General features: G+C 46.8%; 1 protein-coding gene across 1 annotated transcript; it reads right to left on the reverse strand.

Moving 5' to 3' along the window:
- Positions 1–1,369: 1,369 nt before the first annotated feature.
- LOC144125444 (uncharacterized) lies at positions 1,370–11,931 on the reverse strand. Its single transcript, XM_077658817.1, has 3 exons — positions 11,691–11,931; positions 3,409–3,644; positions 1,370–1,780 (listed from the first exon to the last, which is right to left on the reverse strand). The coding sequence occupies exons 1-3, from the start codon at positions 11,772–11,774 to the stop codon at positions 1,633–1,635; spliced, it is 468 nt and encodes a 155-aa protein (XP_077514943.1). The 5' UTR covers positions 11,775–11,931; the 3' UTR covers positions 1,370–1,632.
- Between the last annotated feature and the right edge of the window lie 766 nt (positions 11,932–12,697).

Below are 12,697 nucleotides of genomic sequence, written 5' to 3' on the forward strand. Positions count from 1 at the left end.
TTACTGAAGAAAAGTAACTGAACACGTTACTCGCTAGGCTAAAAAGAAGGGAACGCGTTACCGCTCTACGTTACCTACAAAAAAAGATAACGCGTTATCGTTAACGTTACCGAAAAAAAGTACCACACGTTACTTTGCCGTTACTTCATGGCCATTAATTTTAATTATTCTTTGCCTTAAGAACTTACAATAACAATTTCATAAAGCTCACATTACACGTAAAACTTCTAGCCCAAACAAGATTTTACGCGAAATCCTGATTTAACGAGAATACTTTGCACAAATGTGCAGGAGCTTAGCAATGTTATAGTGGCCTAAAGTTGCCTGTAGAGGTAAATGTGATGGCTTCTAACTCTGTGGCACATGGTGAAGCCACTTTCTGAGTGTGACAATAAACATAAAATGACATTTCATCACCAATTCTATCTTCACAAAGAAAACACTGAACTCGATAACAAATTTAAAGCAATTCTGAAAAATGTGATGTTCCAAAATGCTCCGTATGCTTCCACTCTTTAAAGAGAGTTGTGCGTGTGTGAGTGGTTTGGGAAGGGGAGGTATGTGAAGGCAAGTGTGTGAATGCATGTTCATGCATGTGTTTCATGCTTTATGGCTATTCTATTTTTTTTTTTAGTTAAGTGTGTTGTCAAGAGCAGGTGTTTTCTGGCATGCATGTGAGCTGCAACAAGGGTCGTCGAGAGCACCTGTACATTTTGTTTATTGCAACATCACTTTAGGTGCTCTGTGCTTTTTTTTCTAAAAAAGGGGGTGGAGTGGGTCTCAGTTTCAACAAAAAGTAACTAGTAACGTCACACGTCACGTTACCGAAAAATGTTAACGTAAGTGCGTTACCTGTTGCAGTTCCGAAATGGTAACGAGTACGTTACTAAGTTACCGAAAAAAGTAACGCGTTACCGGCAACGCAGTTACTTGTAACGCGCTACCACCAACACTGGCGGTGCCATCTGCTGATGCTGAATTAAAATACGGTACTGGCCAGTTCTGATCTCTCTCAAGCAAATTCAGCTCGATAAAGGCTGACCTGATGGAAAAAGCGACAAAATCCATGGTTCCCATGAGTCCTGCCGTTGAATGCTGCTGATGTAGCCACCAGAGTCTGGCCTCCTAGGTTTTTTTTGGTAGTAGGTGTGTAACTGAAGTTTCTTTTTTTTAAGAGCCCTGTGCAACTTACTTCAGCACTATCATTAGGCAAGTATGCAAAGGAATGGGATTGTTTTCATGGAATAACCAGGAATACAAGGACAGAAATAACGCCTTTATTCAACATTTTTTTTCTCTCATAATTCTGAGCACAGCGTAATTTTACGTTAGAGTGAATTGGACTTCAAGTATGCCAATGGACACTGCTGTGCACTTGCAACTTTGTATCTCAAAATTTCAGGGTGTCGCAGCAGTGACCACATAGACCATTTTGTGATACTTTTTTCTTCTCTCGGATGCTGTGTTTTCTTTTCCTTGATGAAGATTCACATTATTTCTCTGCAGTGCACATTTACAAAGACAGCTTTATTTCATGATACATTTCTCAGTACAAAAAAGCATAAGCAGCAGGGTTGCCCAAATGGCCAGTAATACATGGTAAAGTAAAAAGAAAGGTGCGTTCTCATTTTACTAATTCACACTGGCTAGTTTTGGAAGCTTTGGATCCTTTTCCTTGGTATTGCAACACTGCCGATGCCTGGTAGATTTATCGGCCAAGTTGAGTGCAGTAAGCTTTCCTTCAAGCATCTTCTTTTCACTCTCCAGGACTTGCATCAGCCTGTTTGTGGCGAAGAGCATAGAGCATACATTTCCAAAGGAATTTGCACATTGCTGTAAGCCAGAGGTTCTCAAACTTTTTTGCCCCAAGGAACCCCAACAGCCTTCAACATGTGCCAAGAAACCTCCCCCACCACCCTCGCAATCGGCCGTTACAAGCGTCACAAATGGTCGATGTTGCTTGTGAATGAACCATGTGTGTGCTTTTTTCTTGCTGTTTCATTCACTTTTGCAAGCACCGTGTTTACTCTTGTAATCTGCGCTTTTTTTTCTTTAAATTAGGGCTTCCAGAAAGGGGGTTGCGCAGATTACGCGAAAATTTTCTGAACACGTCCTAAAATATTCTACAAATGTCATAATGCGCATTATATACTGTATATTGCCGCCTCTATGTCGACCTCCCATCTCGCACCCCTCGCTGGCCACTGAAAAAAATTGACTACAAATATACGACGCATATAGGATAGGGCTAATAGAGACATGGGAGAGGCCTTTGCCCTGCAGCGGGCATAGTCGGGCTGATGATGATGATGACAACCCCCTCCCGCCCTGCCCCACGTTACCTAGTTACCCGCGGGATGGCATGGTGGCGCGTGCGAGCTTAGAACAGTAAGGTAGCAACGATGCAATCGCGAAGCGAGCAGTGGAAGGCAAAGGATATAACAAGCGATAAAAACTTGGCAGTGGCTTAGCTCCGCTATGCCAGGATATACGTAGCCAGGATATACGGTATTTATTTTGTTTTTAGCTTTTAGCAAACAATTTTCTATTCAATGTCTATTTCACTCATGCTGAGACCTTCAACCCGAAGAGACAAAACGCCGAAAAACGAGTCACGTTCCCCCGCATTCGCACACTCGGTCGTCTGGCTGGACCACTCACAGAATCACGAGATGCCTCGTCTGGCTTTCATTGGGTATATCTGCCAGTGATTAGCACTACTGACTACATGCCACCAGGTTACAGGCTATTAATGGGCATCCCATATTTCGCTGCTATGTACAGTTGCGACTGACGGTAAAGTTATGTCTGACTAAAAGTTAGGCGAATGTGTAAATGTATGTGAACGAATGAGTAAAGTTGTGCACTTGTACAGCTGCTGGTGGTGGTGGTCTTATTAAAAAAACAGAGGTGAGTGTCTGTTATCGAATCTTCTGCATGTACTTGACACCCAGTCTGTGGCAGAGAAGTAAATGGGATGTATGGTATACAGAGAGTTGGGTGAGTGGGTAAAAGAAGGGCAGGAAATTACTGGAGAAAAGGCAGTGGAAGAAATAGAAACTATTTGCAACGCACAGTCCCGGCCGTGATGTTATGAGCACGCTTAGTCAGTAAATTCTTCTGCTTTACCTGCCGAAAATTGGGATATACTTTATACATATATACCTTCGCACATGCTAGTAGTGTGCTCGCGCATTAACCTAAGAAAACATCTGCAGTACGAAACGTGAGAAATTTTCAAACGCTAAAGATTGCTACATAATACTTAGGCTGCACCTGTACACACACAAACGCGCGAGCGCGCTGGAGTGCACTGCTACGAGTGTAGTACGCTTATTCGTACAGCGCGTCGTTTCATACAGCTGGGCACAAGCTAGCTGTAACACCCCACATAATTGTCTCGCATACCTACTGCGCCTGTTGTGTAGCTGCCTGTCGGCTTGCTCCTGCTGGCGCTCTTGCTGTATGCGCATCTGGTTCTGGAGGAACTTCCTGTCTGTCTTGCGTTCCCACTCGCAGCGCAGGCCCACCATCTCCTCGTCGTGAAGCGACGAGCGCACCGAGTCGCGGTAACTGCAGCTCCGTGCTGGCCACCCTCCCGGTTCGGGCCAGCAGTACAGTGGCTGGCATCTGCTGTTGCTGCCCTGCACGTGTGTAATTGCAATGAAAAGAAAAAAGAACATTATATTCTGTACTTTCCATATTACAGTCCGCCTGCGGCATACACATGTCCGCACGAATCGGTTGTGGCTGAAAATAGAAATGTTTGCCTTGTAGTTTCCTCTGCGGGTAATCCAAACGTAAGAATTAACTCATTTGCAATTATGTGGTTATGTGAAACTGCATGTTGAAACCACTGGCGGGCTGTCTTCTGAGGTTATTGCTGCTTCGTGGATGAGTAGCTGCAGTTTGTGCTCTGCGTGACATAGTACAACAGCGCGGAAGACGAGGACAAATGAAAAACCAGAAAACACGAGCGCTGACTTTCAACTAAACTTTATTACACAATTGCATACATTTATAACTTTCTTGCCATGACTAAGTTTAAAAACCAAACTTATCAACACTGATCAAGAAGACCTACAAGTCCGCAAAGGCACACTCCAAAAATTCCATTTCACGGTTGTCAAGTGATAACGATTTGCTGACACACAAAGAACTAACTACCCTTGCCAATATGGCAAGCCTCGACTATCTCCCTTACCGCCTGGTCGCCATGTGTGAAAATGACTGACATTTCATGAAACGAAGTGTTCATGTGTGATGTCGTTGGCGAAAATGGATAGGTAGATTAAAACCAGAGGCCCAAAGATTTGTTGTGTTCAATTAACGCAACATATCTTGGGGCAGCGGTGCAGGATCTAATCTACCTATTCACTGTCGCCAACTAGATCACACGTGTAGCACTTTGTTTCATTTTTGAAACGTCAGTCATTTTCCCACATAGCGACCGGACGGAGGGAGGTAGTCGAGGATTACCATATTGGTAAGGGTAGTTTTTTGTGTGTCAGCAAACCGTTATCACTTGACAACCGCGAAATGGAATTTTTGGAGGGTGCCTTTGCGGAGTTGTAGGTCTTAATCAGCGTTGGTAAGTTTGTTTTTTAAACTTAATCTTGGCAGGAAATGTATGCAAGTGTGCAATAAAGTTCAGATGAAAGTCAGCGCTCGTGTTGTCTGGTTTTGCGTTTGTCCCCGCCTTCCGCGCTGTGATACTATGGGTCGTAACAAGCTTGCTCAGCTTTCTGTCCTGCTATGCGCGAGTGACACTCGCATACGTTGGAGCCAGCCCCCTGCTTCGATGGTTGCTGTGCATCTGATTTCGCTGTGTGGTCGCGGTCATTTTTTTTTAATTGGTTTTTGGGGAAAGGAAATGGCGCAGTATCTGTCTCATATATCGTTGGACACCTGAACCGCGCCGTAAGGGAAGGGATAAGAGAGGGAGTGAAAGAAGAAAGGAAGAGAGAGGTGCCGTAGTGGAGGGCTCCGGAATAATTTCGACCACCTGGGGATCTTTAACGTGCACTGACATCGCACAGCACACGGGCGCCTTACCGTTTTTCCTCCATAAAAACGCAGCCGCCGCGGTCGGGTTTCGCGGTCATGGTAAGAAACCGTGAGTGAGAAGGCCTAGCTTTTTTTTAATCGTGGAAGGTTTTAGGTCCCATTCGCGGCACATTCTGGCGAACATCATCTGTGAACCGCGGCGAACTTGAGGCCAAACATTCTGAAAGTTCCCATCACTCTGAAGTCAGGCGCCAGGAGGACGCGCGTGTCTGCGGGTGTAAGCGCGTTTGCACCAATAATATGCCGTGTTTGTGTGCGCCCCATCTGGAAGCTAAAGAGCGGACAGTCGTGGCTCGTCCTTATAAAAAAGTGCAGCCTCGAGGCAGCGTTCATCATTGTGCGCGTTACTGCGATTTCCTCTCTGAATTGCACGCCAGCCGCTGCGCCAGGACATCGCGCGTGCCGACGGGAGGGTGCGTTGGCGCAGTCAAGATTGTGTTTGTGTGCGCCCAGGTTGGGGCTAAACGCCGCTGGTTGGGGCTAAACGCCTAGCGCCGCTGACCGTGCCGTACAAATCAGTCGATGTGCGTGTTCGAATGAACGCTACCGCAGTACCCTTGGATCAACACCGCCACTGCTCAATGCGTAGAACCAGCGAGGAACGCGCCGACGTGAAGACCTCGTGAGCGTCATCAGGAGAGACTCCGACAGAGGCTCAAGTAGGTCAGCGCGATATCGCGGCGTAGGGAGAGGGTAGATGAACTTGGTGACGTGGTTGCATAGTGGGCCTTTCCCTTTAGAGGTGCTATAATGATTCAGTGTTCCTGTTAGTGTGCGCATTGTGATGAGTACATGCAAGAACAGAGAATGGGGTGGAGTGCAAAAAGAAGGACGTACGTGTAGAGTGTCTCCAAAGAGCACACTATGAAAAGCTTGGATGATTTGGTTTTGAGGAAATAAAAGGCGCAATAACTGTCTCACTTCTCGGAGGACATAATAATAATTGGTTTTTTTGGGGAAAGGAAATGGCGTAGTATCTGTCTCATATATCTTTGGACACCTGAACCGCGCCGTAAGGGAAGGGATAAGGGAGGGAGTGAAAGAAGAAAGGAAGAATGAGGTGCCGTAGTGGAGGGCTCCGGAATAATTTCGACCACCTGGGGATCTTTAACGTGCACTGACATCGCACAGCACACGGGCGCCTTAGCGTTTTTCCTCCATAAAAACGCAGCCGCCGCGGTCGGGTTCGAACCCCTCAACCGCGCCGAGGGAAGGGAGGAAGGTGGGAGTCAAAGAACGAGGAGCCATAGTGGAGGGCTCCGGAATAGTTTCGACCACCTGCATGGTGACCTTTAACGTGCCCTGACGTCGTACAGCACCTTCTTGCATATCGCCTACGGCAAAAGAATGCGCCGCAACACAGCGAGTGCGACTGTCCGCTCAGCCAAAGGCTGCTTCATATATGTAGGGGTCGGACTTTTTCGTTTTTATTTTTTTTTGAAAATTCGCCGGACGTTTTTCGGATTTTATTTCAGAACGCAAGATTCGATTTTTTTGCGGTAAATGTTATTTTCGACCATTGAAATACTTTTTTTCGGTGATTTATTGTAATTCTGTGTGGTCAAAGTCACTTAAAGTCAAAGTCACTTAAAGTCTATCTCGGTGTTTTTGCCATGCTGAACAATTTGTTTACCAGTAGTTAACGTTCAAATGGTAGTGCTTGTAGGAGAAATTGCTGTTGCCATTAAAGTAACAAGTTAAATGAGAGCCGGCAGACAAAATCGAAAGTGGAAGTCTACCTCTAAGAATTAGGCTGTGTTACCGTTGGGTTGTCGCTCGCGCTGCGGTAAGCATGAGGGCGGTGTATCACATGGTCTGCGTGTTGATGGGATGGCGGCGATGGAACTTCCCCTCAATCGTCGCGGTAGCCAGAACGTACCTGTTCATGAAGCCCATGCGCGATTTCGTGTCAGTGTCCGACATGCAGTTGATTAATCTTCTTAACCGACTAACTGCGCTAATTAAGAAGATGATGATAGTTAACAGAGAATGTTTAGCCAGAAGGCGGCGATGAGGTGATGCTTCCCGGTCTGCATAGGCGTGTAACCTATAGCGAAGCAATGCCTCAAATCGCAAAACTGTGCTGCTTATCCAACAATGCAATCGTCACATCATGCCTCTGGCTTCCGTACTTAGTTATTTTTAACTTTGACTGCGTGTAACACGTATTCAATAGCCATCTATAACTACGCCTTGCACAGAATGCTGATTTTGGAGCGAAAGCTACATTGGGCACGAACTCGCAGTTACGCCGTGCTCGCATTCCCACCGTGGTCGCACCGCACCGCGTAACTGGTCACGTGACCAACCGCGCGACGAACCACGTGACAACAACTAGCCAGACAACCAGAATAACCTAGACTGGCAATCAAGATTAACCAAGGCTAACAAAGCTTTCGCCACGTATATCCTGGCATAGCCGAGCTAAGCCACAGCCAATTTTTTTTTCTTGGTTAAATCCGAATTTTGGAATCTGAAATTGGCGTACTTTTGTCGATTATTTTCGGTTTGACCCGAAAAACCCCGTGGTAGAGCACCCGCCACGGCTTTGGGAGGTGGTGCATGGGTTCGACTCCTGCTGCCGGCCGGGTATCCGCCGTTTTTCTTGCCAAAAGTGATGGCCTTTTACCAAAAGCGAAGGCCTTGTGGTAGAGCATTCGCCTCACATTCGGTAGGTTCTGGATTCGATCCTCAGTGCCCAGCACCGCCGGGTACCCGCCGATTATTTGATGGGTACAAGATTTCCCCCTGCCCGGGCGGTGCTCGGCTTTTGTGGGGTGAAATGCTTGGGAAAAGGGTCTTGGACCAAACCGTTGCACTGAAGGGCCAGTGAGTCGCTACACCGTCAAACAACCCTAAATCCGCCTTGCGGCATAAAAGCCCACTCGTGGCTCGTTTTTTTTTTTTTCTCTCGCAAGGTCAGACGGCCGGAAAAACCGAACTTGCCTCCGACAGCAGTGATGCTCTGAAGTTTCCTCTTCGCAACGAAGGATGGCTTACAGTAGTGAAAGTTGAACCTGTACGTCTGTTGAGTCACGCTGGTTAGAGCGTACCAGCTTGAACTCTTCACTTCGCTGTGAAGCACAAACCACATTTGCAGGCTGAGTGTTCGAAATTGTGTTTGCCCCCGAAAGGACGCAGCCGGGGTTTGCGGAGCCTCCTCCAAGCGCATACCCCTGCAGGAAGCCCATTATGGCCGGGGGTGGCTTGTGCCCATTTCACTAGGGGTTGTTCGGCGGTCGGTTTCGAACCGAACACCTCCTGCAGCCCTCCGAAGCCCTCCTTAAAACTCTCGGTAGGGGTTTGAACCTAGGGTTTGAACCCCTGCACATATGCAGGCGAAAACGCTCGCGACTTCGGTCCTCTCGGCGCAAAAAACCTGTTTCAAGCCAGCCTCGGATTGGGGGCGGAGACGTGGGGAGAGGGAGGCTATCTAAGGAGGCTGCAGCCCAGGGCCTCATCTCCGAGAGCAGGATAATTTGGGGCCCGTTATTCTAACCTGCTTAATATATATGGAACCATATATCCGTATGCGAAACCCGGACCGGGACGAATTTTTCTTTAAGTACAAAGTTTCCGAGAGAGCTCTATAGCTTTCCTTTGTAGCCGTATAGCGCTCGGGTGGATGTCAACGAGTAATTACTTCCTTATTACAAAGCGTAAAGGATTGGGCAAGTTGGTCAGACATGCTTAACGGAATAATGGCGCAGATCAAGTGACAGGACAGCAGGAGTTTGGCGCTTGTGTGTGTTTGTACTCTCCTGCTGTCCTGTCACTTGATCTGCGCCATTATTCCTTATTTCAAATCTACACTCCACCTTGGGGGATTACCCTAAACATTAGACCAACACTGTTCACACTCCGTGTTATTGATCAATTCACTCTCGCCCTATCAAGTGCTGGCCCTCCCGATTAGCTCAGATGGTAGAGCGACTGCTTTGGTGAAGCGGTGGTCCCGGGTTCGAACCCCGGACAAAGGCGAATTTTTCTTTAACTACGAAGTTTCTATGAAAGCTGTACAGCTTTCCTTTGTTGCCGCATGGGCTGCGCTTGGGTGGATGGCGGTAAGTACTCCCTTATTACAAATTCGACTCCACCTTGGGGTATTCCCCTGAACATTTAACCAGCACATATAACGGAGCTTCGAGCGACACGTATGAAGCGAAAAAAACAGAACCAGGAGACGGGGCTCCCGCCTAATGTAACTCGCTTAGCCCGATCTGTTGGGGATACTTTGCTGAGCTGCAAAAACAGGAATTCCCCGTCAACCCGGATAACTTCAATTTTATAACTTCACTCTCTTAAAGAAGAGCATGGTGAGTGTCGTTTTTCAACCGGATATTTCTCCTCGCTCAGTTGGGGGTGAAGGTGAGTGCCTCCGCCCTCCCCACTTTGCATTATCCTATCAACGAAAAGCATTACATCGCGCGTATTTCTGACAGAATACGCTGTAAAAAGTTATCTTCGCAAATTAAATAATGTATAATCGGCATTGTGGAAGCCCCAGTCGAAGCGTGACCATGGAAACTATAGATCGGAAGGGAATAAGATGGAATGGCAAGCTCTTGCTGTCGCGCGCGGCTGGCGCATGACAGAGGCAATATTGATTAAATGTCACTGGGAGATGCTTAATTTTGTCCTGCAGTTGACTTAAGGCACCTGAGGATAACGGACCGTTTGCGCTGCGAAAAACTTGACATTTAAACATATGAGGTGGTAGCCTTCAGGCCATATATAATCCGGAAAGGCCAGTGCACACACATAGCTAAGTGCTATGTTTGTGAATTGCTATATATGTTCTACGCCACACAGGCGTACACGAACACACGAGGTGCCCGAGGGCGAACATCAATTGGTTCCAGCTCGGTGGTGCACGGCCTTAATTGTTAAGCTTTGGCCATGCTGCATTGCTGGTTACATTTTGGTGACTTTCCTGTACTGCGGCACTCTTTCCTCTTTGAAAGTAATGTTTAATTTGATCTTCCTTTGCGTCGAGTGACGCATAGCCTGCGCATCTGTAATTATCTCACGTAGAGCTTGCGCAAATCAGCTAGGCCGCAGCTCATTTAGTTCACGAACCAAATTCCCGATTTCCAGCACGTACAACACCGCATCCGTGAGCACAATTAAGCTCTGCCACTAGGCCTACCGAGCACGTATTCTGCATTGTGCCCTTTTCCTTACACATGCAAAATTTGTATGCTCTGTTGCATGTCGCCTAGTGGTGCGCTATCGCGTCCTCAATAGCCCAGAGAGCTCCACATAACCTTCGTACTATACTAGAAACTTATCTATATATAGAACTGAATTTAGCGCAAGAACGGGACACGAGAAGTAACAGCAGACAACACGAGCGCTACTAACAACTGAAGTTTTGTTGCAGACAAGGCAATAAATAAACAGGAAAAAACGCAAACGTACAAAGAACACATTGAAGAAAATATCAGCTAGCGGAGGTGATGGATGAAGGCTCTCTTAGCTAGTTAGTAGCACTCGCGTTGTCTGCTGTTCCTTCTCGCGTCTCGTTTTTGCGGCAAGTTCACTTCAATAGAAAACCAACTATCCCAACTTCATGCGCCTACGAACTTCATTTATATATACAATGATGCTGATTATCGTATTTTCCGGCACTTTCCGCCAGCTGTCGGCCAGATAAAGTGCAGTTTGATGACTGGGCCGCTATCTCTGGAGCTGTCGGTATAAAATGACTGCCTGAATTCAAAGAAGTAAATATACTTCTATATTTTACACCATCATGGCCTCCTATCACGCGTTCTCAGCTTCATCAGCGTATAGCTACATTCGTGAACTTTCAAGCTGCTTTTCGTAGCAGAAATATTAGTGCAACAGCATTAGAGGTTCCGCTCACGAGAAAATCTGGCGTCCGTTCGTCCGTGTCACGAAAAAGTAGGTGGCAATGAAATTCATTCAAATAAATTGCCCACCGTGGCACTGAGCATCATCTCATTCGTCGAGAGACTGTGGACAGTGGCTCATCGCTTAACCGCAGCTACACTGCGCCAATAGCGGTATATGAGGACTCTCCGCGCTCTATGAATCTATGAAAGAGAAGGATTACTTGCACCAGAGGGATCTCTAATGCTATCGCATTGTACTCCTGAAGGTAGGTTAAGCGTCGTCCAAATTTTTTATGAACATTTTGAGCCAACGAACCTTCCTTCAACAAAAAAGAACGAGTTAAGCTCTTCGCACCACCTCTTCAACACAAAATTAACCTGAGTTCGTTGAAAAGCGCTAATTGATTATGTCATGACAATTTTGATGTCTCGATCGCCCATTTTTGACGAGCGGCCACTCCCTGAAATATCTGTGTATGGTAAAGGTAATCTTATAATCTAGCACTTTTGTTTCAAATTATAAAGGTAGATAAAAATGAGGAAAAAAAAGATAAAATGCGTCATGAAGGCAAACATTGCTAAAGTTTAGACAAAACGAATGCGTTTACGTGATGCTCACATTCCCGTTTCTCAAATGTCGAGGGGCGCTAATGAGCATCCCCACGACGTTAGAAAGTTTATAGGCCACGATTATTCCCACAAATGAACGACATAAAGCTTATATGAATCTGCGGCACATATCCAAATGAGCGATGGCAGACTTACCTCCTTTTGCATCCAACTCTTTGCCGAGTTCATCACCTCTTCAGAGGACCTGCAGTAGCTCATCCTGCGCAACTGACTAGTCATGACGACGATAGGAAGTGAGGCGCCCACCCCCTGAACGCAAGGCAGTAGTTGTACTGTATATTCAGGCGATCGCTCTACACGCAGTGTATATATGAGAGTTTCGGCAGTATGGTTTCGCCGCTTTGCAGGCGTGTCCGACGGTGGTGTCACGTCGCGCGGTGGGTGCACTCTGTGCGCGGGATAGAGAAGGTTCCGCGCGTTCTCGCTCTACTTCCTGTTAGTCTCGTCTCCATGGCGACGCAACACTTGCTCGGACGGCCCGTCGCGCCTCAGCCGCCGGTCAGCTATATGGGCGGCGTGATCTGGGAGCAAACGCTGTGGCGCCGAGACTAAATGAAATCAAACGAAACAAAATCGCGCACAGTTGTGGGAGGGGAACGAAAGAGCAGAGAAAACGCACCGCAGCGATCACGTCTCGTACGCCACGCACGGACTTGCTCCGCTGCTGCATATCAGAGCGTCGTTTATGCGTCTAGGTGCTGGCTTCCACGCCACGTGTGCGACGGGAGCGAGCTAATTTAGGAAAGAAGCCCGCTGGGCTGGTGCGTCGGCCCTCTCTATCTGTTGCGGTCTATCGCCAGAGATTGTGACCTCCAGAGCAGTCATATAATAGGAATTCTCGAGTGTTCTATAACGGCGGCGTATTAAGGCGAAAGCCTTTAATGGCTCAACGTTGGCCGTCCGTCCGTCCGTCCGCGAAATCTGTCACACTATGACATCATCAATAGCATAACTGCTATAACCCATATACTCTTAGCAATTAGTAAGGTATGGTGATTAGCAATTGGTTAATTAGACATTAACTAGTAATTAGTAAATGCAAATAAAATAAAAATAAAAATAAAAGTGAAAACGACTAAAAGTAAATAAAAATAAAAATTAAACAAAAACCTGAAAAAATGCAATGCCTACAGGCGCCGTGG

Source organism: Amblyomma americanum, chromosome 3 (assembly GCF_052857255.1).
Source record: "Amblyomma americanum isolate KBUSLIRL-KWMA chromosome 3, ASM5285725v1, whole genome shotgun sequence".
In the NCBI taxonomy this organism is placed as follows: Eukaryota; Metazoa; Arthropoda; class Arachnida; order Ixodida; family Ixodidae; genus Amblyomma; species Amblyomma americanum.